This window comes from Conger conger, chromosome 17, assembly GCF_963514075.1.
Source record: "Conger conger chromosome 17, fConCon1.1, whole genome shotgun sequence".
NCBI lineage: Eukaryota > Metazoa > Chordata > Actinopteri > Anguilliformes > Congridae > Conger > Conger conger.
In genome coordinates this window covers 30,588,421-30,616,352 of record NC_083776.1, presented here as the reverse complement: position 1 = coordinate 30,616,352, position 27,932 = coordinate 30,588,421, and the positions used below count along the sequence as shown (strand labels likewise).

Here is a 27,932-nt window from a genome sequence, read left to right as displayed (position 1 = left end):
ACCCCCCCCCCCCCACTTCCCATTTCAGCCGTCCGCATTTTCAAACAAGAGAGCCCCTGAGCCAAGCCCAACCGTTGAAAGCGTGGAAACGCAGGGGGGCCGGTTCAGCCACAGGAGGGGCTCCGTGTCAGAACGGAGTTAGTCTCAGCTGAGGCTGTTCTTTGTTGTTTGCCGGCTCTTAAGTCCGGACCGTAACGCGGCGCGGTAAACACACACGGGCGCAACTCATTTGCACTTCACTGCGCTCCCAGGTTTACCGGCCCAGCACCGCTCAGGGGGGACCGACGGCGCAAATTTGCAATTCAATTCGACGCTGGCACACCTTAAAATAAAAATAAATACATCTTTTAAAAAAGGAAGTTGTTTACGTACGGCCGCTTCGGTCGCGTTTGCGGAAACCAAATGAGGAGCAGGGCTCACAGACGCGGCCGGAATGAGAATTTAAATGGCCGCCTTAATCTCCTTAGATCACAGGTGTGACGCCGGCGGAGAGAGGCACCGCAGACTGAGGGCCGAACCTCCCGCTGCCCTCGCCTGCTCTCTCCCCTTCCTCATTAGAGTCCGGCCTGTCAATTACACAGCCGCAAAGCCAAGAGGCCAGGGACTGTGTCAGCGGCCAATCGCAGAGCTGGCTTTGCCCTTCTTAAACTCCTCTGAGCGTGAGCAAACGGGGAACGCTTACGCTCCAGGATCACACTTCCGCCATGTGCTTCTCATTAATGCGCTGTATGATGTCAACAGACACACAGCGATGTACAGGAATACTGATATGTTATAAGTGCACCCATTTCAATTCCAGACCAGTACGGCCGCAATTTTACCAAACAAAAAACGAATAAAAAAATAAAAAAATAAAAAAAGACTATAGCTCAAACATCAGAAACGCAGTAGTATTTCACATAACCGCAGCTCAGTTTAAACCCTCGGCTTTTAAGCCCAGTAATGGCCGTGAAAAACCCTTTTACGGACTCAAAGGGCATACAATAGAAGGGCATGTAAAGAGATCTTAAATCTTCGACAATCAAATACCAGGGCCTAAAAAAACCCATCTGAGTTTGTCCAAGTCAAAGAGCCCAATTAAGAGCGCGACATGGCAAACGCGGAGCGGTTTGGAAGCAAGAGGGGCGGCCCACGCAGAACCGTCTCATCCGTCAGTCAGCGGAGCAGACGGGATTAAGGCCAGGAGCAGGCCGAATCCATACCGGTCCTGTTGAACGTTTAAAAAAATTTTTTTTACATTCATTTGCAGTGTTACCGCCGAAATTCCATGCATGTGTAATGAAGCTTTCTATCTTAAATGGGACTTATTTGGAGTTTCAAAAACAAAAACGTTTTTCAAATGCTAAACAACCCCCGACCGCAATGGTCATTTGGTTAAGATATTTACGTATGGGCCACTGATTTGTTGTGGATTTCCTGAGACTGCTGGGCCCACTTGTGGTTGTGTGGCCGTGTGGCCTTGCTTCTCAGGATTGCAGCTTCACGGCACGATGAGACCGGCCAGGTAGACATTGAAGGGACAGCCCAACTTCCACTGATGAGCTTCGCGAGTAAAACGATGGTCAGTTAACTCTGACAAATCATGTGCAGGTGAGATCCAAAATGGAGTCTGCGACTGAAGTATATTTCTGTCCAATAATGTAACGTTGGTAAAAGCTTGTTCCACCCGATCAAGAAACCAGCCCCCACAAATCACAGCTTCAATTCCTAGATCGGATGGAGAGTGTGCGCGAGAGCGTCTGGGGTTTATGAGTGATCATGTGGTCGGGCACAGCACCTGCGCTCCTTATCTGGAGCTTCTCGTCCACATTCCCTTACATTACCACGCCGTTCCTCTCCCGCCTTTGTACTCCATTTATCCCAAATCCCCTTCTCAGTGCCGGTAATGGCCTTTCTGGAACCTTCACCCCGCGCTCCCGAGCAGGCTTTGGGAAGATGAGACGCGACACCCACCGTTCACATTCCCCCCGGGAGAGAAATAATAATAATGAACGGCAGAGAGCAGGCAGAACGGGAGCTGGAAAAGCTTCATCATCCAGATCCGTGAGGTAAGGTATTACGGCTAATTAAGATAAGGTATTAAGACAAAGGATAATCACCTAACAGACCTTTCTGACTAAATTCCGTGGTTCCAGTCCGACCGGCTAATACTCCCCTTTCTGCTCCGCACCGCTCCCACCTGGCTCTGGGATCCTAAAGCCCAGAGAGCCAGCAAATGGCAGCTTTATGAAATTCCTGGCTCCTGAAGATTTAGATCATACTTCAAAAAGAGGCTTGAGAAGCACTTAAGGAGCGTAAAATGTCAAGCGGTTTAAAAAAAATTTAAGTCACACTTAGCTACGTGGCAGACATTTATATCTGTGGTTTTAAGAGATTACGTTCAGATCTGAAGCTAGCTTTAAGGGGCGAGGGTCTATAATGGATCGCCCTCACCACCTTACGGGAGCCGGTCAGGTTAAATGGAAACCGGCGGAGAGTTGGAATGACTGGATACTGACTGAGGATTCGTAATAGGAGCGCCAATGAAGATAATGCATTTAACGAAAATGATCTCTTTTTTTTGTCCATTAAGTTCCTGCGTGCACCACAGGTGACCTGGGCATCGAGTGTTCCAGGAGAAAAAGATTTGCTCACACAATTAGCAAAAGCCTTTTAGCTTTGCAAGGTTCTGCGATAAAGACCAGCACTGGCTGAATGTATAAAAAATGTTTTTTTAATTATAATAAAAAAATATATGGAATAATAATTTTTAAAAGCCTCAATCTCTCGCTTCTTCAGTGCCCCAGCCTTCTTGCCTTGTAGCCACACTGCACGTCTCCTCTAGTCTCTGTGGGCAAAAGAAATACAAGTATTGACCCTCGCCATTTAGAGCTTTACCAGCCATGACCAAACGCAGTCTGTCGAAGCCCGGCTTGCATTACCACATCCTCAAATTAAATGCTGTTGAGTTGCATCATGATTTATGAAACAGGAGGGAGTTGTCAGTCAGGCGAGAACCAGGGAGCAATCCAACTCCCTAAGGACACATCCCCAGCGACAGGCACTACAACATATAATACAACCTCTGTGTATGCCTCTATACATCTAGCCTCTCTTGTCAGACAACTCACCTTATGGTACTATGAGCTTGACCAGGCCGACATTGATGCGAGTCCAAGCAACTTCTGGGGGACATGCTTTGCTAGTAAACCGATATTCACTTACTGCCTCTGTCATGATGTATCGCAACCTCGTGTAGATGGGGTCACGACTGGAGGCGATGATTCGAGCCAATTCAGCCAGTGGCCTATGAAAACACTGGCCAATTCCCGGCTGAAATAATCAGCTTGCTCGAAGCCAATTTTGTAAATTGTAGCTCTCCCTTTCTCCAGCACTTGAGCCTCTGGGGTGTAGACTGCCGTGTACAATACTTTACCCACAGGAGAGTCAAACCTAAGCCACAACACGCAGAACGGTTTCATGCCCTACACAGCAGGGCGGGACAGTTTTCAGAGAGAAGGCTTTTTATTTATAATAACGTAGAGCATTACGTAAAATGTGAATTGAAATAAAAGGCATTCAGGACCCATGAACAGAGCATCAGCCACAGCCAAACAATAGAACACGTCTGAGAGGAGTTCTTCACGAGCTGGAGATTATGCGACCAAGCAACAGCATGGTGGGGACACCTAGATAAAGAAGTGAGGAACGACCTCTTGATTTCAGCGCTGTTAGCGGGTGAGGGGGCGGCCTCAGGCCCAGGGTTAACTGAAGCTAATGAATTGAGGGGACTTGGCGTGCGTGTGGGGCGGCCCACGCCAGGCCAGGAGTACCAGGCTGCAGGTGGAGGGATAAAAAGAGGCACATAATCTAATCTCCCGCTCGCACAAATTATTTATGTCCACATGCCCCTCCGCTGCATTTGCCTGGGGGAAGATTGCAGAGCTGTAAATATTTTAAAACGCCGACCGACAAAGGTTTAGGGAAGGAGAACACCAAGGGACTGGAGAAAAGAATAGGAAAAAAAACAAAACAAACACGGCGAGAGGCACGGAGAGACGACTTCATTTCCATGAAAACAAAGAGTCCCGGTCTCGTCATGGAACGGTACAGCTCTCTTGTCCTTTACGTCCCCCGTCTAACGGACCAAAGTCCAAAAGACGGAAAATATTTGCCGTCTGCTACGAACCAAATTGCCTCGGCGCTGGGAACAAGCGCGCTGCAGGGGCTCACGGGAACAACACAGAGGGCCACACAGACAGCTCTGACAACCCGGAGAGCGGTTCATCGCAAGTGCTTACCGGAATTAATAAATTATAAAGCCAAAACGATCAAGTCGCACGGTCTCAAAAGGGGAAATCGCAAATTAATGTGCGTCACTGTGAGAGAACGCGAGCCGTAAAATGCGCTGGCAAACGTCAGGAAAGGCAAACGAGCGCTTTCTGTCGCAGCAGGATCAATCAAAGCCCTTTAAGCCATGCAGGACCCTCAGGGGTCTAAACAGCACTAATAACACGTAGCAACAGATGCAGTACGCCAGCTAATTGGTGCACGGGTCAGCCAAAAGTTAATCTTGACAAAGTAAAAGGTGAAAATATGAAGGCCGATATCTTCGCAAAATGTCCGTCCTCCAATAAGAGTGACGCTAAGATTCCACAGTGCCCTCTCCTCTCAGCGGAAGAACATGATAACCCAAATGAGATTGTATTGTACATTTCAATTATATTACATGCGGGGGCTGTGTGTTCGAAGGGTGAAAGAGATGCACAAGGAATGAGTCAACACAGTCTCCCCTCCGCCTTCATTGAATCTGCCTGGGTGAAGATCACCGTCCTTTGTTCGGTACGATGTTGAAATGGAGTTTTAAAAATCGGCGTGTGTTTTTCCTGGGCTCACTTCCATTTAATTAAAGCATCTGCATATGAGCCGGGTTAGCTCTCTCTTTGCACAATTACATTTCCACACAGGCGCAAATGAGTCCTCCTGCATTAATATTAAAAGGGAAAGGGAATTAGCATTCCACTCACTTGTTTAAATCTGCCTTTTGACAAAGACAAACATGAATCCCCCCCCCCCACCCCACCAAACACACACACACATACACACACACACACACACTTCTTTCTTCTCTTTTCCCTTTCCGAGTTATCAAGCCAACATCCTTTGTGTTAAACGCCCTCCTCTTCACAGCAAAGGACACGACAAAGGAATTGCCATGGAGCGAATGGGAGGGGGGGGATCAAGCCACATAAGCGCTTAATACAGACACAATGCTATCAAACTGAGGCTGGGCCCAGGGCTGCAGGCAAACCTGAACTCCGGAATGTTCTTTGTTGGTCATTTTGAATTTTCAACCGTCCGGGCTTACCCTTTTCTCAAAGCAAATGAGTTTTGGGGGACACCTTCCAGTATTAAGGGCGAGGGGGCTTAGACGAGGAAATGCGCTTTTGATTACTGGCCGCGACCCGCCTGCTTCCCCATGTCTCCGCATCCCGGCGCTTTTGGGGAATTACAGGGCGGGGGCTCGACCCGTCTGCAGCCCGAGAGCACCGCGATCTGGCATTTCACCACTTCCAATAACCGCGGAGGCCGACTATCAAAAAAGAGCTTGTTGAAAAGAGGAAAATACAGTGATAGTGCTTGGCTTCACTTACAATCACAATCTGCACCAGTCCATTATGCACCATCTTTACAGGAGAAAAAAAGTCAAACTGTCGAGATTGCACACACTCATTTAACTCCCATTCAACGGCGCCAGCTTCTTACCATATGCCTTGCTCTCAATAATTGCTTCAAGGACTGATATGAAGCCAAGGTCAAAGGAAGATCTTGGCACTAAACACAAACACTAGATTTCGCCCTTAAACAAATGGGAAAGAAATTGTGCAAAACAAAAAAAAAAAAGAAAGCAGCTACATCATCCAGATACAAGCTGCATTTACAGGCATGTAAAAATACAGTAGCTGTCTTGGCCAAGAGCTTCCCTACAACTTCCTGGAGGCCACGGTTTCATTTTCTTAGCTTACGGTTTCCAAGTCCTGCATACAAAACAATGTTTGAATCAGAATATTAATGTGCAAACAAATATGCATAACTAACGTTGCCTACCATTAGGAGTAACAACACACAGTAGTACAGTATGCTGCGTCTGAAAGCGCAGACCTGTATTCCCCTGCTGAAGGGCCCTGAGTTTGTCTGTCTGTCTGCGTGCGTGGCCCTGGAGTGGGCAGGTGAGGAGCCGCCTGCTAAGCACTTCATTTCCCATGAGGCCACTTCCCTTTCAGCTCAAAGCAAAGCTGTCAATGGCTGTAAAATTCACCGTTACACCACCCTGTTCCCAAATTTCCAAGTAATTCATGACAAGCACGACACAATTAAGAAAGGCTCAAAAGCAAAACAGGACACATCCAGCATGTTCCCCATTTGTTCATTATTTGGTATTTAAAATGGGGGGGAAAAAAGGTATTAAGCAACAACAATAGGAAACTATTTGGCAAGAAAGGCGTAAAGGTTTGTAAGTGTTCCAAAACCAGGAACACATGCTTATTTTAGGGCAATAGGTAATTTGACAGTAAGCCTCTCACAGAAACAGTGCCAATATAAAGAAGCCAATTTGCTGGATTAAAATGACAGTAAACTAATATGAAAATAATATGCTACCAACAACATAACCTAGCAGCATAGCTTGATACAGTAGTGTCATATATTTCTTCCTCCCCCAATTAAAACAGAGCATACCTTTGTAATACATCTATGCATGGTTTCAGTTTATTGGCTTGTGTTTGGTAAAGTGTGAAAATACTGTCCCATTCGCCATTTAAAAAATGTACTGTGCATAATGTCCTTTTGCACCCATGTGACAAGTGGTTTGGCTCAACAGAGTTTCATTATTATTAATCTGCAGGACCCAAAGTTCAATGTGATTTTTGTTTTGAGATGGACAATTGCCTGCATTATGCGATTTATTTCAAGTTGTCAGTGTCATTCCATAACACACCCCATGAACAGCAATACTTTGGGCAGGTGAGGGTCACTAAACATCACGGTTGTCACCAGGTCGTGTTCAGGCTGCACCTGTGAACACCACGACCCTCAGCATCACTCCCACTGCTGCTTCCCCTTTGAGGCACCTGCCCCTTCATCAACTGCTCCAACACCATCTCCTGACAGAACTAAACACACTTGTCCGTTCGGCTTGGTGTTTCACGTCCAGTTTATAGGACCATTGTACACGAGACAGTAACACTTGTCAGTTGTAACAGAGCAGTAGAGAGCTAAAATACACGTGTACCACCATTTTGAGAATCAAATGAATCGCGACGGACTAGTTGAGTCGCCCACGGGACTCTTCCTACCTCTGTTCCTATAAACATCCAGGCCGTTCTGTATCAAACTCCAGTGCACAAACAAAGGGCCAGACACCACCCAAAGAAAAATCAGCATTCCTTTTTTGCTCCCAATATTTCGCCTGCTTTTATTTTCCGCTGCAAAGCTGATCAACATGCAAAGCATCAAAAATGATTGTGCAGTCAAGACATTCCGTAGCGGATTCGTTTTGGAGTTAATCTTTCTGAATCACAGGGAGCGCAGGTCCTTCAGTTATCCCTGGGAAGATTACTTTGGACAGTGGGAAGATAAAGAATAGCCTGCTTCATCCTCATGCACAGCATGGATACCATTTCATTTTCCATTAACCCCTGTGCAGTCTCCGGATATGGGGAAAGAAAGGAAATAAAATAATGCACGGGGCACACGAGTACACACACACACACACACACACACACACACACACACACACACACACACACACACACACACACACACACACACACACACACACACACACACACACACACACACACACACACACACACACACACACACACACACACACACACACACACACGACTCGATCCTCACTCCCACGCTCACCTCTACCCCCGACTGCGACGGAGGGCCAGGTTTCATGATTGTACTGCAACTCATGTGTGTGTGTGAGTGTGTGTGTGTGTGTCTGTGTGAGAGGGTGTGTGTGTGTGTGTGTGTGTGTGTGTGTGTGTGTGAGTGTCTGTGTGAGAGTGTGTGAGTGTGTGTGTGCGAGTGTGTGTGTGTGTCTGAGTGTGAGTGTCTGTGTGTGTGTGTGTGTCTGAGTGTGTGTGTGTGTGTGTGTGTGTGTGTGTGTGTGTGTCTGAGTGTGTGAGAGTGTGTGTGTGTGTGTGTGTGTCGGTGTGAGTGTGAGTGTGAGTGTGAGTGTGAGTGTGTGTGTGTGTGAGAGTGTCGGTGTGAGTGTGTGTGTGCGTGTGCGAGTGCGTGTGTGTGTGTGTGTGGTGTGTGTGTGGTGTGTGTGTGGTGTGTGTGTGTGAGTGTCTGAGTGTGTGAGTGTCTGAGTGTGTGTGTGTGTGTGTGTGTGTGTGTGTGTGCGCGAGTGTGTGTGTGTGTCTGAGTGTGAGCGTGTGTGTGCGTGTGTGTATGTGTGTGAGCTTGTGCGTGCGTGTGTGTATGTGTGTGAGCGTGTGCGTGCGTGTGTGTATGTGTGTGAGTGTGTGTGTGTGTGTGTGTGCGCGCGTGTGCTGCAGGAGGAGACATGTTGTTGAGCATACCTATTAATGCCCTGTTCCTAATCATGCAAAAAATGTAATAATTTACACAAGTGAAAACCTATTACCCCATCCCCCCCCCAAATACTTTTTTTTCTCACTGTGATGTTTGTCATCCTAGAAAATACGCTAATTAGTCAGTTAATAAAGCGGGGAACTCAGGCAGTGCCAAGAGCTTCCTACTTGCTATTTACGCAACCTTTAGGCTAGGCTATAGAGTTTCATTTTTTCCCCTCTTCTCCTGAAATATGGCATTTTTAATTTGACTGATGAATTCACCAGCTGCCTAATGGTAGCACTGCCCTTGGAACTGCAAGCCAACCTGCCCTTCCTTTAATGATCCAACGCACAGAAAATGAGAAAGGCACTGCTGGCAGTGTGACAGTTAAGATTAAGGTCATATGTGTATCTGGGGGGGGGATCGCTGGTTTGTTTACCACTCTCAGTGACTCTTGCTCTCTAAAAATGGTTTCTGAGATTCCATAATTTAACAAGTTATTCAAATTCAAAGCCCCGAAAAATACATAAATCAAAAATAAAAACGAGCGGAGTGGAATGTCAATGAGGACATGGAGTGAGAAGGGGTGGAACTTAAAGCGAGTTCACTTTCTGGGGCTTTTTGATATTACTTCAATTTTACTGCAATATTTTGATTGGCCCAGAGAGTTGCAAGGTGCCATGAAGGATATTTTACTTCTTTTGGTTTAAGTTTCGGACCTGCTGGCTTTACAGCGGCAGATGGAGCCCATTCTGGGGATGGGTCCACAGAAAGAAAACGCACCTTCAGACAGGATGCGCTCGTTGGGACAGAACAGGCACGGATGAGGTGATGGGGCCTGGACTGCCCACAGTTCACAGATGCATGGGTTACTCTTTTCGGGTTTTTAACGAGCTCGGGCAAGGTTAGCGCGAATCACAGAATAGCTCCAAAACTGAGCGTGAGCTGAATGAAAAATGCATCTGCGAAGCGGGGGATGCAAAGGGAAACCGTTTCCCGTTTCCTCCATACATTACGTTTGCCACACCGGGACCATTACACGCGTGCAGGTTTCTTTATTACTGTGAATCATCACCTTTTCCAAAAGAAAGGAAAACATTCCCCACTGACAAAACCCCAGCAAAACACAAGAAAAACAAGATCTGCATAAGAGCCGCTTCTGAATGGCGATTTCAAATCGCATGGGAATCTGGCAACACAGCGAAAGCAGAAATTGCATGTGGATGGTAAACAGTGAGCAGGAGAGAGAAGGAGATGCAGAATAAATTGATGGATGCCCTACAGCAACCTAGAGGACATGAAATAAAAGGTGGATTTCACAACTCCAAAATCTTAAACAAATGGACAGTTTCCATTTTAATGGTACTCAAGCAAAGACATAAAGTGCCAAACTCCATTTAAGAGCATAATGCAATACAGATATGATTTTTTAATGACAGCTTTAAATGAGATCTAGGCGACAGACAAACCATCAAGCTGTCACACACACACAATCCGTTTCTGTCTGTTGGTTCGTCTCACACACACAATCAGATGGCACTTACTGACAATCGTCCTCTGTTGCACTAGTTTGGTTAATTATGGACATTTCTGGACAGGACCTTTGCAAAATGCAAGCCGTCTGATCAGGAAGTTGTCAGCCATGCAAGTTAATTAGTGCCGATCGCCGTTCGCAATTAACCAAGAGCTGGGCGGTGACAGTGGTGAGGAGGAGACAGACGACATGGGACTTTGTGCCTTCAAGTCTCAGCTAACATGCAGTAGGCTTGTGACTGTTCCCGATTAATCAGCACTGCAAACATTAAATATCTCAACCAGGCGGAGAACAGCGTTGAAATGTGTTTCCTGAATAATCAGGGAAAGAATTAGATGGAAAAAACACAGTCCTGAAACAAAGAACTGATGAAAGAGCTGTGACCTTTCAAATAGCACTGCGACCTTCAAAAAAAATGTTCCTGGAGTTAAAGTAATATTAGCATATTCGGAAGCACTCTCCAAGGTACAAGGCCAGTGCCCCAGTCATTCTATTGCCGCACCACGGACACCCACACACCGGGAGAGGATTCAGGGCTGATGGAGGATGGAGGCATGATGGAAGGATGATGGAAGGACGATGGAAGGATGGAGGGACAATGGAGGATGATGGAAGGATGGAGGGACAATGGAGGATGATGGAAGGATGATGGAAGGATGGAGGGGACAATGGAGGATGACGGAAGGATGGAGGAGGACTGAGGAGGATTGAGGGATAAGAGGACGGAGGGCTGGAGGAACAGCAGGTCCAGCAGAAACACGGAAGCAGCAGTCCTCCGAGTGATGTTAATGAAGAGTGGAGAAAAGGCTGTGTGGTCTAAAGGGACACAAGTGTGACGTAGGGAGTCATTTAAATGTGGCTGTGGGGAGGAGGGGGGGTGTTTACATTTCACCCAATGGGGCTGAAAGGCAGTCTGAGGTATTAACTTAATGGGGGGAATGTACTGTAAGATTGAAAGGGGGGGGGGGGGAATGTAGTATGTGATATTAATTCAGCGTAGAGGAAATGTTCTGTATGATTTTAATGGAGAGGCTACATTTCCAAGGGCTGGCAGATCATTCCAATGACTCGAACCCTATCAGCATAAATGCATCAGAGCAAAGCATGCCATTCAAGCGACTTCATCTAGTTCCACCTGTGCTCTGTATTATTTTCACCTTTGTAATTGATGCTTACAAAGTAATTACACCTAATAAGTTTCATGAAAAAGTATTACTAAACTTCGGAATTCATATATTCAGCTTAAAAAAACCATCCAAGACAACAAAATCACAAAGAGTTCTCCTTTAAACTATGCACATTCTCCCAAATGAAATGATGTAATTCTTAGTCATAACACCAATTACGATGAAGTTAATCTGAACATCTCCTTCTGGTCCACGCGGGAATTTTTTCTCCAAGATTTTAATATAGCCTAACGCTGGCAATTAAATTTGAGCGTAAAGACCAAGTCTGGTAAAATTGTCCGTTTGAGATAAACACCAAATTAAAATGAAGGCACCTCGGGGAGTACATGAACAAAATTGGAAAAGCCCTGTAAGATCTTTAAATGCGTTTAAAAAGTGTGAAAAAGATCTGCCCCCCAGTGAAAGGTATGGACATGGCCACTAGGCTCACAGGTGAGGCCACTCGCAGGCTGCAGTCGGCCAGGTGGGCAGTTAGCTCACAGGTAAGGAGGCAAAGCTAAAATGGTTTCCTAGAGGCTTTGCCTGCAGGTGTGGTTCATATGGGGGGAGACATGGGCTCAGGCGGTAAGAGCAGTCGTCTGGAAATTGGAGGGTCGCCGGTTCGATTCCCCTGCTCTCAAATTTTAGGACGTTATGATCACCTACTGGATACACATTGCCTTCCCTTGTGAAAATGTAATGTCCTACAATATATTCTAAAGTCTATTTAGTCTTCTGCTGCTGTAGCCTATCCACACAGAGGTTTGATGCATTGTGTGTTTAGAGATGCTCTTCTGAGTACCGCTGTTGTAATGTGTAGCTATTTGCCTTACTGTCACCTTCCTGTCAGCTTTGACCAGTTGGACCAGTTGACCATTTATATGCAACAGAAGAGCACCAGAACTTCTACCCATCAATATCGCGCAAGTACCTTTTTTCAGTTCCACCAAAAAACACACGCATCCAGTTATTGATATCTGCCACATCAATACCCTCAACCAGAGATTCTCCCTGATAGTTAGAGACGAGAAATACAATGGTATTTTTCGCTTGGACAGAACACTCGCACCCTAAGACGAACATGGGAGACGTGAAGCGAACCAGAAAACCTCTCTTACAAATTTAATTTCAGCAAGAAGACGTGTTCTTTTAATCGTCACTAAAGGAGATTATGCAAATGCGTGCACACTCATAGCACTGTAGAGAAACCAAGAAAACACACATAGCTGCTGAGGAACATTTTCCTTTCCGCGCACGCCAAAGGAAATAAAGCAGGAAGCGCTGAAATGAGGGAGCTGCTTCATGCAGCTGCCAGTGTCTTTCACCACAGCTCCGCACAGCACAAATGGTATCTGTCCTGATTAATCAGGAAATACTGATCTCCAGATCCTAATTGTCTCTGGGGGCCACTCAAACATCCTCTCGTGCCATCAGCCTGACAGCCTGTCTGACAGTGCAAAAATCCCTCATCCCATACCCAGCCTCCTCAGCAATGGAGACCTCCAGGGTCTGCAAATAGATGTTCTGATTAATCAAGAAAAAAAACATCACACACATACACTCAGGAATCGCTTTATTAGGTAGACCTGTACACTAGCGTGTTAATGCAAATATTTAATCAGCCAATCATGTGGCAGCAATTAAATGCATACAAGCATGCAAACACGGTCGGGAAGTTAAGCTGTTTTCCAGACCAAATGTCAGAATGGGGAAGAAATATGATATAAGTGACTTTGACCGTGGAATGATTGTTGGTGCCAGACAAGGTGGCACCCACAATCTCAGAAACTCCTGATCTCCCGAGATTTTCATGCACAACAGTCTCTATAGTTTGCAGAGAATGGTGTGAAAAATAACAACATCCAGTGAGCAGCAGTTCCGTGGGCACAAACGCATTGTTAATGAGAGAGGTCAGAGGAGAAGGGCCAGACTGGTCGAAGCAGACAGGAAGGTGAGAGTAACGCAAATAACCACACGTTACAGTGGTATGCAGAACACACAAAACGTGTGAAACCTCCAAGTGGATAGGCTATAGCAGAAGACTTGAGACTAAAAAAAGAAGTCAAATAAATACCTAATAGTGCTCACTGAGTGTACAATATCTATAGGTCACTGGCCTATAACCACGATAGTATTAAATGTTTGATGGAAACCCTGCCCATAATTCAGCAGTGCAGGCCAGAGGAGGGAAGAGCCAAAGGGGCAGAAGCAGCGGACGCAGAGGGAGGTCCAAACCTCCGACTCTGAACGTAACCGGCCCATGTAAAGCTGTAGGAGAGAAAGCTAAACTCCAGTAACTGGGCCAAGCGCCCAGCACCATCCTCCGCACTTTCCGAGCGCGGTGAACCGGGTTCACGCAGGCTGTGTGGAGCGGGAGAGCTTCCTGTAGAACACATCTATCATCAAGGGCAGCCAGGGGGGCTTTCAGAAAGCAAGGCTACGGCGCAACCGCTTTTCTTCGCCGTGCGACCTACAGCCGCTCAAGTGTGAGGGGGAGCCAAAAAAATAGAGGGAGATTAAACTTTACAGGGGTGATTTGTGGCCAATGTGAAAGTCTCCTCTACGGGAAAATCTGCATTAAAGAAAGTGCGGAAGGCCCCGTTTCTGAAGGTTATCATAATCACTTAAACACGCAGGAACAAGGCAAAGGCGGCAGGTGTTGTAGCGGAAGGGGGCTGGGCTCGGTCCCGAGCACATTTCATCACGCGGTTAAATCTGAATATTCCCGTTCTTCCCAGGCCCACTGTGTGCTGAGTGACGGGGCTACGGCCGGGCGAGAGAGACGGGCTGCGGACGGCAGGCGTGCCCATCCTCAGACTCTCTTCCCGTCTCCGACAGGACAGCGGCGTCACCCCGAGATCATTATCTGGGGACCCCCGGTACTAATGATCTGTGAAACAAGGAGCCAACACGCGCTTAAGCCTTCACATCCAGGGCAGCTGTGCTTCATAAAGTCCCCAAGCCGAGCTTAAGTTCTTAAAGCGCTTTCCCCCGCTCTCCCAGGCATCTGGAGGGGAACACTGCCATCTGCTGGCGGTGCCTGGCTTCCTGCACGCTCCGCTCCGAACCTCACCAGCTCTCCTGCTTTGTATTGTTTGCATTATTGACGTATTGATTACCTGCGCCCCTTTACATATGTACATTTTCCTGCAATACCATTGTGAAATGCAAAGTAAATGGCCATTTGGACACTGAAAGGGAAAGACGGATTGGGTGTCGCGCAGTGCTCCACGGCTGTGCTACGGGCCGGGTCCGGTCAGGCGGTGGCGCGGTCTCTGGGGTCCGGAGCGGAGGGCCGGCTCTGTCCCTGCCCATAATGAGGAGCATGAAACAGCCCTGAGGAGCCTGGCCCGCTACCTGCTCTCCAGGGACCCACCGCTGCCGCGCTCATCCGCAGAGCACGCCATCCATTTTAACCAGCGCACTCATCCCGGCCCTCAACACGCCCGCTCGTACAGGGAGTGTGTGCAGCTTACATTACCTTTGCTTTTTTGTGGCTTGTTTGTTTTTAACAGGCATTTAAACATAAAACTAAATTTTTATGCCAAGTTGTCCCACCTCAGTGAAGAGCCTGAGGGCGAAAATTCAATATGATATCCTGATGTTGTTGGCAACACTCCAGTTTCATCCCTTTATTCAGCGAATATCATCGGTTTGGTAAATAGGACTTGTCATAGGACTTCCATTTGTTTAGTTTTTTTGGCATGTATGTTCATGTGCTTGTGCTCATAGCGGCTCCGGCAGCTCCAGGTAAGGCGGGCTTGCTCCAGGTAAGGGGGGTTGCTCCAGGTAAGGCGGGGTTGATCCAGGTAAGGCGGGCTTGCTCCAGGTAAGGCGGGGTTGCTCCAGGTAAGGCGGGGTTGATCCAGGTAAGGCGGGGTTGATCCAGGTAAGGCGGGGTTGCTCAAGGTAAGGCGGGGTTGCTCAAGGTAAGGCGGGGTTGCTCCAGGTAAGGCGGGGTTGCTCCAGGTAAGGCGGGCTGATCCAGGTAAGGCGGGCTGATCCAGGTAAAGCGGGCTGATCCAGGTAAAGCGGGCTGATCCAGGTAAAGCGGGCTGATCCAGGTAAGGCGGGCTGATCCAGGTAAGGCGGGCTGATCCACGTAAAGCGGGCTGATCCAGGTAAAGCGGGCTGACACAGTTAGCTGGATAACTGCACCGAGTAAAACCCAGAACCCTCTCAAATCAGGAACAGTCTGAAATACAAAGAGCTGTTCTGGGTTTTGATCAGCGCAGTTATCCAGCTAACAGCAGTAATCCTGCTTCGTCAAGTACCGCCCAGGTAAGGCGAGGTGCCCCAGAGTTCAGCCATGAATCCAGGAGTCAATCAGGACCCCTGGAGCATAAAAACTCCCAACTGCTGCCTGCTTAAGCTCACACTTACTGCATAATTCCACATTGGAATTCAGTGTATATTTTATGATATATTATGGTGACAGTTGGAAACAGCCCGTTTACCCACAGCTTATACATAATTTTAACAGTCAGTCAGACTTGCGCCGAACTCATCTGTTGCAAACAGCCTGTTTACCCACAACACGCAGCCAGACTTGCATCCAGCTCATCGTTCCTTATAGCCTTCATTAAAGGCTGAGTCACTTCACAGCGTGCTGGGGGCGGTGGGGTGGGTGCGCCCCCCCCTCCAGTCTGAAGGCCAAATGTATTCACGTGGCTATCAACATTGTGACCTTGACCAAACATTGCTGGGGTCAAATTCCTATACACAGTGCGCTTGTCCAATTTATCTTGGAAGTAGAGAGGGAAATAAATAAATAAATAAATAAATAAATAAAACAACTACTAGGTCAGCCCTAATGAAGTCGGTGCAGAAAAGTGGTGTTCACCCAGGGGGACAAACAGGCGCTGAGAGGACTGAGCCGGAATGGCAGACTGTGCGCTGAAGCCCGCACCAGGGCTCTCCAAAGATCTCCTGACCGTCATCCTGCCCGCTCAGGTAAATGTGTGCTAATAAACACACACATTAATCCATATCACTGAATTCCACAAATTCTTCAAATGGGATAGAAACAAGTGCATGTTAAGAAGGTGTGCGCACGTGAGCACGGTACACAGTGAGGCTATTCAAGCGACTCCCGTCCTGGTGTTGGCATTTTGAAATCACTTCCCATCTTGGCTAGTGTCATGGTCACTGACATGAAAATAAGACGTGGGCCCGCAGGTCCTCCCTTTCAACCCTTTCAGTCCCAAGCCCAGTATGAAGTGGATCCACCCAAATCCCAAAGGGGTTCTGGCTTTGGCCGAGAAAATGTAGTAGGCTTTTAATCGGGGCTCAAAACACTAGCATAGCAGTGCTTTTGATTGGTTGAAAGGGTAGCAGGTGGAGAAGGTGCATTTGGGGCTGAAAGGGTGTAAGGGTGGGCACAGCAGGAAGGGAGAGCGCGCGGGGCTCCACAGACGGGGCGGACCTGGCGGACCGGGGCGGATCAGACGGAGGCGATGAAGCGGCTTAATCAGACTCGCCCTGACCTCTGCGCCACGCCCCGGCCCGCCGTCACCCAACGGGACCGGAAATCATTTCCTAAAAAAATAAATAAAAAAAAGGGGCAGCTAAATAAATGGCTCGGGCTGCAGCCAGCTCCGCTTTCCGCTGCAAAGTCAAAGCTATTTCCGTGCTTTATGGAGTCTATTTGGCCTGTCGGTGCACGCTCTGAGTGTGCAGTTACAGCCCGGGAGAGGAATGGCCCCTGGTGCTGGAGAGGAAACGCAGATTACGGAGAGGAGGCCGGGGGTGGAGGGGCCCATCCTCCGGATGTCACCTCCCGCTCCTGGAACAGGCCTAGAGGAATTAGCCTGTCATCGTAGGCTGGCTGCCGTTTCCTCACAGATTGCTGTTGCCATTCATGTGTCAAGGTATCGGTGTCCCTGGTCGTATTGGTTCTGTAAAATCACCTGGCAAGCGTCACGCAAAGCCCAAAGTCGCACTGGTGGGTGTGCGTCATTGTGACGCTGCCTGATGCTCTGTCCCCATGACTGCGCCGAAACCATGAAGACCACGGAGATAGTGAAAATGGACAGCCGCTCCCCTTTGACTTTCATTCATCTCACCACGATTTACAGCACTTTACAATATTCAATCTTCTTGGCATCTCTCAAATTCGATGTAAAAAATGCCACTCTTCAGAGGCAGGGTTTGCACTTTGGTTGCAGAAATGTATCGGCACTCAAGGATGTTATCTGGTGTCGCCCTAACAGCACAACTAGCAAACGCCCGCTGACACTATAATACCAACACAATTATCTCAGATCCTACAGCATCCCCCACAATCAGTTAACATCTGATAACGCAATAACACCACCATCAGACAACACCATCTTATGTGACAATGACCCCCCCCCCCCCCCCTGCAATCAGCAAGCATCATCTGACTGCAACATCAGGGAACATCATCTGATGTCACAACGGCCATCCTGCTCAGCTGTTGTTGAAGCTCCCTGCCTCTCTCATCGTGCAGGTAGTCTCTAAACACAGTTACCAAGCTTTCCATTTCACACCAGCAATGCTTCACTTCATCCTTTCTACTGCATTTCTGAGCTATTGATTTTTTTTTTTCCCCCTTTTAATTTTTTTGTTGATGGACCGTCGCGTCTGTGGTAGGCGTGAGGGTCACACAAGCAAAGCCCTGTAGACACGGGTGGGGAAAAAAATCAAAAGCTCTTATTCCTGCCGGAGGGGGGGTGAGTACTGGAGCTCAGAACAGGTAAGGAGTCAGACTCAATAAATCAGAGGCCTCTGGGACAGCGGGGGGCAGAGACACACCTGCCTTTCATGCCGCCGTCACATCGGAGTACGTTGTCGAATCATGGAGAAACAGGGTGGGACACTGTAGACTGCTGTTCTCTGTCACTGCCAAAGCTAGACCCTCCCCTCCGCTCTCCCATTGGCTGATACGGCCGGGGCATCGAGCTTCCAGCTACAAAAACCTTTGTTTGCCGTTTTTTTCATTTATTTTTTTTATACTTCCTACCTGATGAAAATCCTGAACTATATTTATTGATTGCATTACACAATTTACCGCATTTGACGGATCGCATTTTAAACCATTTCTAATCAATGTTAAATGCATTTATTTATCAAAAGTTCCCGCTTTGTGTTTTTTTTTTTTTTTTTCCCATTCACTACCAGAGTCTTGTAAAGGTTTATGTCCCGGAGGGTAATTGAAATCGATGTACTGTATGCGGCATTTATTTATTTATTTGGCAGTAAATGACTGCCGAATGACGTTGAGTTTCTGAGGCTCGAGTTCCCCTACACCCTTGATCGCCGCGCCACAAACTTTCAAGGAGAAAATCTGCGCTCACAAAGGAGGAAGGAGAAGAGCTGGTCTGGAGAGCGTACATCAGAACATTTTCTACCCTTCAAAATACATGAAGAGAGGATACCGTGGATCCTCCAATCTCACAGCACACAAAAATAATTAAATTCCCTAAAGACGAGTGCAAACTGCAGGATAATTAAATGCTCCCCGTTCACTGGTGATTTTCAATGGAGTTTGGAGGCAGAGACAGAGCTGGGCCGGGCAGGGAGAGGATTAGACGCAACGATTCATTTCAGTTTAAAATGTTTTTGATGCACCTTTGCGGGTCTCAAAGGGGGGTTTTATGGCATTTCCATGCCGTAAAAAGGTATGGGGAAGAGACATTAGATATTCAGCCCGGACAACATTAAACACTCGCGGGGTCCTTATCAATCTTGGAAAATTAAATAATTCCCTTTGTAACCACGCTAATAAGATGTTTGAACAAACATGCTCAATGCTGGGAAATTCATTCTCAGCGCTGGACAAGAATACGAGAGCACTCAGACCACTCTGCGTTTCTGAAATTCATACAGATTAGGCAGTGCATTGGTCTTCACTTTACATGAAAGATTCCTTAAACCCTTTATTGTTACAAATAACCCCACTTTATTCTTATTAATACTAGGGTTCCTTAAGTGTTACATATTGCATTTTTGCAAGCTATAATGGTAGTACTAGCTTATGAGATAGTGAGCCATTATTGGGCTAATGAGCATGTGTTAAGGGTTGTATTTATGTATTTACTTTAGATTTACTTTGCTGTGCAGCTAAAAAAGATGCCTTTAATTCATACTTTTTTCCACCAGGAAGACCCCATTGAGATTGAAATCTTAAAATCTTCATCAGCCTGGTTCAGCTCTACAGTGGGAAAGGGGTATAATGAGCCAGCCTGGTTCAGCTCTACAGGGGGAAAGGGGTATAATGAGCCAGCCTGGTTCAGCTCTACAGTGGGAAAGGGTTATGATGAGCTAACCTGGTTCAGTTTAACATACTCTACTCAGCAGTTTAACACACGGTCATAATTGCCCACCAGAGTAGCCCAGACCAAGGTAGGAAATGGACATAGCCACCCGCAAGGACGCTGGAAGACAGAGTAAGAACAGAAAGCAAGGCAGGGGGAAGCGTCGTTAAATCTGCTGCTTACCGTTTTGGAGGCTGTGATGATGTACTGAACGACCATCTCCTTTTTCATGTTGAGGTCCTTTTCCCGTAAAGGAGCTTTTTTATCTTCGTTTAAGTTCATATCCTCCTGGAAAAATAAACAATAGGGGGGGGGGGGGGGAGAGCCTTCAAACAAAGTCTGTGCCATTTTATAAATCGCCTTTATGTGAATTGCATCACAGTTTGCATTTATACAGAGATTAATCCTGTAAGAGTGAAATTTGGAACAGGAATTTCTGATGTCAACATTCATCTTAAGACAATATCTGAGCTTGATTAGCTAACAATCAACAGCTTAGAACACATTTATTTCAATGACAAAAAATATTACATTTCACAATGAGAATATAGCTTTGCCAACTTGATTCTGGAAATAATATAACCTACTAGAACAGTAGCTTAACAATAGTTAACAGTTTTGGCAGAGTATTGTAACCATTTCATTCCTATCGTGTCCGTCATGTAATCAACCTAACGGCAAGCTTCACATTCAGCGTACAGAGAGCTTTGCTCTAACACGATGCTGGAAATAATGTTTTAAAATACTATAACCGCATTCATGTTGACATAGCCAGCAACTGAAACTGAATTTCGTAACCTCAAAATGTGTCCGGGGCCGATGGCTTGCAGAAGTCAACTTGAGTACTCAAAACACTACACAACTGTGGTGGGCTGACACAATTTAGTGTCACATTTAATTTGAACTTATACATTTTGAAACACTGCAGTCGTCAATGTTTTATGTGACCGGCAGGTAAAAAAGAAAAAAAGAAGGGTAGTTTTGTGATTTCAGGGACATTTTGAGAGTTGCGAGGGCATTTTTGCCCTTTGACCCTGTATACTCCATGAAGACCACAACTGCCACATGTCTTCAAATCAATGCTTTGTAGCAACACTGCATTGAAGCGTGTGTCTGCGTGTGTCTGCGTGTGTCTGCGTGTGTCTGCGTGTGTCTGCGTGTGTCTGCGTGTGTCTGCGTGTGTCTGCGTGTGTCTGCGTGTGTCTGCGTGTGTCTGCGTGTGTCTGCGTGGGGTGCACAGTTTTTTTGTGCCTCACTCTCCACCTCCGCTTACCGATCATTCCAGGGTCTGGCAGTTCTGTAGAGATGGAAATGTCTTTGGACAGACTGCTCTGAAATTCGGTGATTATCCAGTCTAAAAGGTGACATTGGTCTTTACAAATGAGTGCTGCTTGCATATACGAGGAAGTCTGTAAGATTAATGCAATTTGGGACTAGCAAAGGCAATACGCCTCCCCAGCACCACAAGACAGCTGCTATATTAACTTTAATCGCCTCGTTAAATGTTTCCCAAATAATGTACACTAAATTAACAAATGTTATTGGCTGGCAAAGATTATTCATTCCTAGCTCTGTCGAGGTATCTACCGAGAGACGTATCACGTGCACTAGCCACTCAACGGACACTCCCCAACAAGATAGATTAACCTACTACCTCCAACATGGGAAACTGCTACATGAAAATGGTTAAACTCTTGCTTTCTGCCGAGGTGTGAATTAACACCTCAGGCTGAAAAAGGAAACCTCCAGCAGCCAGGGGGCCCAGCTTCCAGCTCACAGGTTCCCCTTCCTCTTCCCTGCTCTGAGGCAGAGCGGTTAGCAACAGCAATTACTTATTTAAAAGAAAACAAGATGGGGGGTAACTACTGCCTACAACACGTGGGAAACAGTCCAGCTGCATAACATAGGTCATGTTCAGCATACACCACATGGGAAACAGTCCAGCTGTTAACATGTCATCTTCAGCCTACATCATGTGGTGAAAAGTCCAGCTGTTAACGTAGGTCATCTTCAGCCTACATCATGTAGTGAAAAGTCCAGCTGTTAACATAGGTCATCTTCAGCCTACATCATGTAGTGAAAAGTCCAGCTGTTAACATAGGTCATCTTCAGCCTACATCATGTAGTGAAAAGTCCAGCTGTTAACATAAGTCATCTTCAGCCTACATCATGTAGTGAAAAGTCCAGCTGTTAACATAGGTCATCTTCAGCCTACATCATGTAGTGAAAAGTCCAGCTGTTGACGTAGGTCATCTTTAGCCTACATCACCAGGAGACACGTCTGCCTAAGGATCAGTTTGCAAGGGTCCACAGTTGACTATGGTTTCACCTTTTCTTTTCTGATGTGTGTAGAGTAGTGTTGCACTTTCTGCTCACTGTTGTATGGTAGGGCTAATCAGACAACAGTCTCTCTTTTTGTGCATTCATGTCATGATCAATATTTTAAGCAGCCAAGGAATGAGGAGTGAAGCCTGTGTTTGCCAATGAAGCCTTGAGATGAGGCAGGATTGGACAACAGCACTTGAGACAATGTTTGCATGGGCTAAAGTATGAGGACTGACATTTGAGATGCCAGAATGCACATTCTACAACTGTACAGTATTTCGAATTTCCTCAGTAACAGATGAATGCAGCATGTAGCCAATATTAGGCTTAGAAAATCTGTAGTGAAAGAAAAATAAATTGTGGGGTGAGAGTCAAATAAATGCAGAACATTCACCTATATGCAGAACCAATGTTTGGGTCAATTACAATTAGGAAAATGAAATTGAATTTCCCAAATCATTTCCATCTAAATGAAAGGGACCTGTACCTCAGGTGAGAATACTAACTGGCTGCAGTCTGCAATAGACAAAAGGGGAAATTAATTTGGAGGAAGGCAGGCAGGTATGCACTTGTTTGGCACATAGCTCCAGTCAGCGGAGGGGGAAGATGAAGCCTTCGTTTCAGACGGCCAGGCTGTAAGAACATCGAGTGATCGTTTGGGCAGTAAGAGCTCCTCCTCTCGGGCTCTCTCCAGCCACATTCAGTCAGGAACGTTACTCATCCGCCCTCGCACGCTCGTGTGCCGGAAGGTTCTGACAGGGGCCGGTGGCACGGCGCGAGATGGATCCGCAGCGGAGAACACGCAGCCACAATTTTAGAGAGAACTCCCTCAGGATGCTACAGACGGAATGAAAGGGGGCAAACAGGGAACAGTATGAAACGGGCAGAAAGGTAATAAGAGCCGAAATTATCTCTCTGCGGTGGCTTTGTAGGGAAGCCATTAAGTTTCAGCAGTACAGCAAACTACTTTTTTCCCTTTTTATCCACTGTGTTCTTTTTGAAGATGAGACAAATCCCCCAACATGCTGTCATTCAGCTGAAGGGCTTCGCCCACGTTCAGCTGCTCTGCTCGGAACAAAACGAACCCGATCGCATCTCACCTGTACACAGCCCACCTGAAGGGAAAGAAGAAGCCCTTCTACATATCCCTGTCTTCCACATGGCACAGATTTAGACGTTTGGACAGCGTGACTGCACGGGGATTAGTCCATGCAGCAGAGCGCAACCGCAAGGCGAAATCTAAATATGAGCACTGAATGACCCTCTGGACACAGACAGACGTGACCGGGCCAATGGCAAGAACCGAGATAAGAGCCTAATTAGACCCTGCGGTACCCTTGCGTGTATATCTGCGGTAGTACGGAGACTTCACCATGCGTAAGGACGTGCGCATTCAATGCGCTGACAACGATAAGCCTGTGCAATTAAAGGTCTGTGTCACAATGCACTGACACCTCTGTCAGATACACGCATTCACCTCGCGCACACATACGGGGGGAGGACTTGAAGGCAAACACTGGAGGACCATCAATTACCCACGTTAGCCCTGCCGCCGCGTGGATATTTCCTGTTGGGCTGACAGAGCCCCGGTTCTGCCAGAGCGCACTCGGCCCTGCGGCCACAAGGCTGACGGGGGCCCGACCCGCCGCCCGGGGCCCGAACCGCCGCCCGGGGCCCGACCCGCCGCCCGGGGTCGAGGTCCGGAGTCTTCTCCGCTCAGGAAAGGAGCTCTGAAAGAGTCGATGAGAAAGTCCCAGGAGGCTCCAAAAACCACTGAGTTTAAAATGAGCTCAGCTACCGCAAGGACTGGACAAGAGCAGGATTGGCTGCGAGAACAGCGGCAGTGAATGGTGGAGCGGAGCGGAGGCTAAAATGGCTTTACTGAACCACAGGCCGTGGAATCTGCAGTCAACCGAGAGGGCACAAGCAGTCACATCTCCGTTCGTGGCTTTGGGGCTGACTTCATATCCGCAGTGCCATCTCCTCAACCGCCATTAGACATACTTCTGGTAATACGGAACCTACGGATGCGGTGGGGAACTGCCTTCGATTTTATTCGGGGAAGGAGTTAAATGCAAACACGGCACGGCTCTGCGCCACATTCATCCCGCCTCCATCTTTTGGCTTGATCTAATTATGAAGCCATTGAATTTAATATCTCAACACATTATGTTCACCTAGATGAGGGATTTATCAGTTTATAAGATTTTTAAATTGCTTTCTGTGGACCCTCTCTCAATAGTCTGGCGACAGGACCAAAAGGACCCTCTAATTCTCTGTTCTATTCCCAGCAGTCTACTTCATATGACATCAGAAACAGTGTCATTCTCCAAACGAGTGCAGTAAACCACCATCAACTACAGTAACTACATGAAAGCAATTCTATTTTTGCCACAGCTAAATCAGCAATTATACACACTTAAAAGACAGCAATTTGCTGTAAACTAGCCCTGTCACGGCGAATTTGTCATATACTACAAACTGCTTTCTTATGCTTATAAAAAAATATTTGACATATCCTAACACGTATTTGCTGGCTATCTTCTTTATTTTATTTTTTCCCTGCCAGCACCTGAATTCAGTAATCTCATTTCTGAATTCAGTAATCTCATGTGACATTTCACCAGGAGAAGCAGCGGATATCCGCCTGATCCTAGAGAATCTGCAGGCGTGGCATTTCAAGCCCCGCAGCAAAAATAAACAGGTGAAAAGACGACTCCGGTACTTAACGGATGTTCTCTCGGGGATGACAAAACTAATAAAACAAAATAAGAAAGAGAAAGAAATAAAAAGGAAGATCTTGTCCTTTTGCAGAAGTGACTGATGAACAGCGCGGGTCAGACCGGGAGAGTGGGCAGACGGGCGCACGGAGGGGGATTGTGGGGCAGAGGTGGGTGGAGGTGAGATGGTTGCGGGGGAGCCAGGCAGGGTCCAGTTAAGCCTGGTCAGGCCGAGAGGAGGTAAATCTCATCTTGTGCTGAGAGACAGCGCCGCTGTTCTTTATGACTCTTTCTATTGCCAGTGGTTGCGAGTGGCTCAGGTCGAGAGGGGCACGACAGAGAGGAGAGGAAATAAATAACTGCTTCCAGCTGTTTTGTCCTCTTTTCTCTCCAGGTTGGAATCGGTAGCGGTGGCTCTTGAGTAAGCACCTTCATGCCCCTGATCCTGCGTTCCAGGAGAGCTGCTGACGCTGGAGTCCTGCGATGTGCTCGCCCGAGAACTACAGTCCACGCAGTGCTACAGGAGAGCTGCTGACGCTGGAGTCCTGTGATGTGCTCACCCGAGAACTGCAGTCCACGCAGTGCTACAGGAGAGCTGCTGACGCTGGAGTCCTGCGATGTGCTCACTCGAGAACCGCAGTCCACGCAGTGCTACAGGAGAGAGCCGGAATGAATGGAACAACGGATGCGTAATGGGTTTCTCACTGAAGATGCATCCCAGAGAGGAACCAATGTAGGCGCAAACTGAGGAATCCTGGCCAAACTGCCATCCCCGGTGGACTGGCCACAGTCAGCAAAGGCCATGCACAAGACTCAGCAACCCAGCCTGTCGCTGTACAGAGCACCTCTACCCACAGCCACCCAGGGGGCCCATTTACGAAGCTCATTTCCTACACTCTGCCCAATTCTCCTTTCCCCTGGTTGGCCGGCAGCCCTACGATGTCCTGCCTGACAGCTTAACCAGGGCGTACCAAGTGGGATGTGACCCTGCAACCTCCCGGCGACTCCTCCAGCCTCCGGGTGTCTAACCCACCCTGACGGACACCATCGGTGCTGGGAGCAGAGCCAAATCTGTGTTGCATGGGCGAGTCCCTCTGGAACAGGGACATCTGACACTAATCCCAGGCCACATTACATGGTCCCCCTGGGAAAGCTGAGGATTTTGGTCTGGTGTAATACTCACCTGACAGCTGTCAGCCACCCCACCCAGTGCACTGTATGAGTGACTCAACCACCAGGGTACCCATCAACACCTCTGAACAGCAGAGGGGTATTTCTCACTGGTTTCAGAGTAAACTATGTAGAGGTCCTCGCACGGGGCTCCAGATTATGTAGGGTCCTCGCACGGGCCGCCAAATAACGTAGGGATTTTACTCTCTACGAAACCGGGGCGCCAGTTAATATTATGTAGCAGTATAACTGCAAAAAGTAATCAGTCTCATAAAATTACTGTTATCAGAAATATCCAACCACAAATTTAGTATTCTAATTAATTAAAATAACCAATATTAATGATTGAACATACCGATAACCTGAAGGTTGGAAGTTCTTCGAAAGGCTGCTTTAACTCGGCTCTCATGTCTTTGTGATTCCAAAACGGACACCGGGGTTTAATAAAATATATTTATTAAACAAACGTAAAACACAGAACAGATAAACTAACGGGAAGTTAGTAAGGAAATTTAGTTGGGTATGTGAGCGTGTGCGTGTGTGTGGGCGCGCGTGTCACTTGAACAAAGGAAAGTAAAGTGGGTGTGTTAGTTATTGTTAGCTGTGAGAAGACTACTTGTGTAGTTTGCTCTATATATGCGCAAAAAACGGCGAATCAATTCACGTACATATATAGCTAACAAAATACATTCCAATGATAAGACGGCAAATATGGAAACACAGTTAGACTAAACTAAACACTGGCTGTGCCTGAATGTTTGTTGTCTTACTGAGTCCATACGTATTGCTGGATCCAAAAGACGTGCTGTCCTTGTAGAAGCGGCGATGGTAATGTGAATGTACTGGAGAGATGCGCAGGCTGGGGTGTTCCCGTCTTAGCCGTGCGTTGTCGTCTGGTCCACTCGGTTGCTGGAAGGATGTTTGCTGGTCCTTTTTCCGGGTGGAAAAGTTTGTTGCTGTTGTTCGTTGGTGAGCTTTGCAGGAGTAAACTGATGTAGCGTTCCGCGTACACCAGTTTCCACTCGCTAAAGGCCACGAAGTTACCGCGAGGTAACTGGGTGTGTCCGTAGGCCTGGTAGTGCGCTGTGCAGCATTCAGCCTCTGTCCGAGTCTCGGAGCAGATGAGCCGAAGCGAATGGCCAAAAAGGGTGCGTCGAGGAAGGGAATGAAGAAAGGGAAGAAGCAGAAGAGAGATCCCAAGAACGTGTCTTGCTCTTATATGGGAAAGTTTATTGCTCCCGCCATTACGGGATTGGCTGAACCAAGTTAGACGTCATTCGTGGTGGACGTCGCGGAATTTTCCTGTGGGAATGTGGAAGTTGTAGTCCCTACAACTGACATAAACCTAATATCTGCATTGTATACATGGCTCATGTTTTAAAACCCCTCATTTATAACCTTAATAGCGAAGTACCACTTATTAACCTAAATGTTAATACATCGCTAGCTTTATAGTTAGAGAGTTGGAGTTTTGGTAAAATGTAAGCCAACTAAACAAATCTGAGCACTAGACAATTTATTGAATGGATAAATGTTTTTTGTTGTTTTTTTTAATTCCTGCATTGCTACAGTCCTTATATGGTCACATTGAACCCTATTGCCCAATAAACCCAGAGTTGTTATGAAGACTAACACAAACGTACCATCATCTTCTCGAACAAGGCCAGGATCTCCGTCTCGGAGGTGATTTTGGTGGAGAGGTCCTGGAACTCAGAGGAGGCGTGCCAGTCGCTGGAGGAGGAGTGCTTGACGTGGGCCAGGTGCGGTCGCTCCTTCCGGCTGCCGGGGATCCGGATACTGGCGAAGCGGTCCAGCTGCGGGGAAACGGGAACATGAACCCAGCCCGCAGGCGTCGAGCAGCGACGCGGCCCCGACAGCGGCAGCCGAGGGGACAGACCGCAGCTCTGCGGAGTTAATCCCCAGCAATGCATATTCAAAACCGTGTGCGCACCAAAGGCAGCGGGGCAATGACTCCATCCCCAGAAACAAGAAAGGGAAATTCTAACAGGGATTATACCCGTCACAACCTGATAGTAAACCCCGCCGTTTCGGTGAGCTCTCGGCTTTAAAAAAAAAAAAAAAACTGTGATGCGCATAAAATCCTCCCGTAAATCCAGCCTCAAGTACCGTCCATTTCATAAACATCTCCAGTCATTATATGGAT

General features: G+C 47.3%; 1 protein-coding gene across 2 annotated transcripts in view; it reads right to left on the bottom strand.

Moving 5' to 3' along the window:
* Positions 1 to 27,932, bottom strand: part of LOC133116456 (protein diaphanous homolog 3-like) — a 354,934-nt gene that overhangs the window by 280,586 nt on the left and 46,416 nt on the right. For both annotated transcript variants that reach the window (XM_061226003.1, XM_061226004.1), the window contains exons 2-3: positions 27,412 to 27,582; positions 19,737 to 19,841 (exon numbers count right to left, since the gene is read on the bottom strand). In XM_061226003.1, coding sequence (XP_061081987.1) covers positions 19,737 to 19,841; positions 27,412 to 27,582 — 276 coding nt within the window. The remainder of the gene's footprint in view (positions 1 to 19,736; positions 19,842 to 27,411; positions 27,583 to 27,932) is intronic.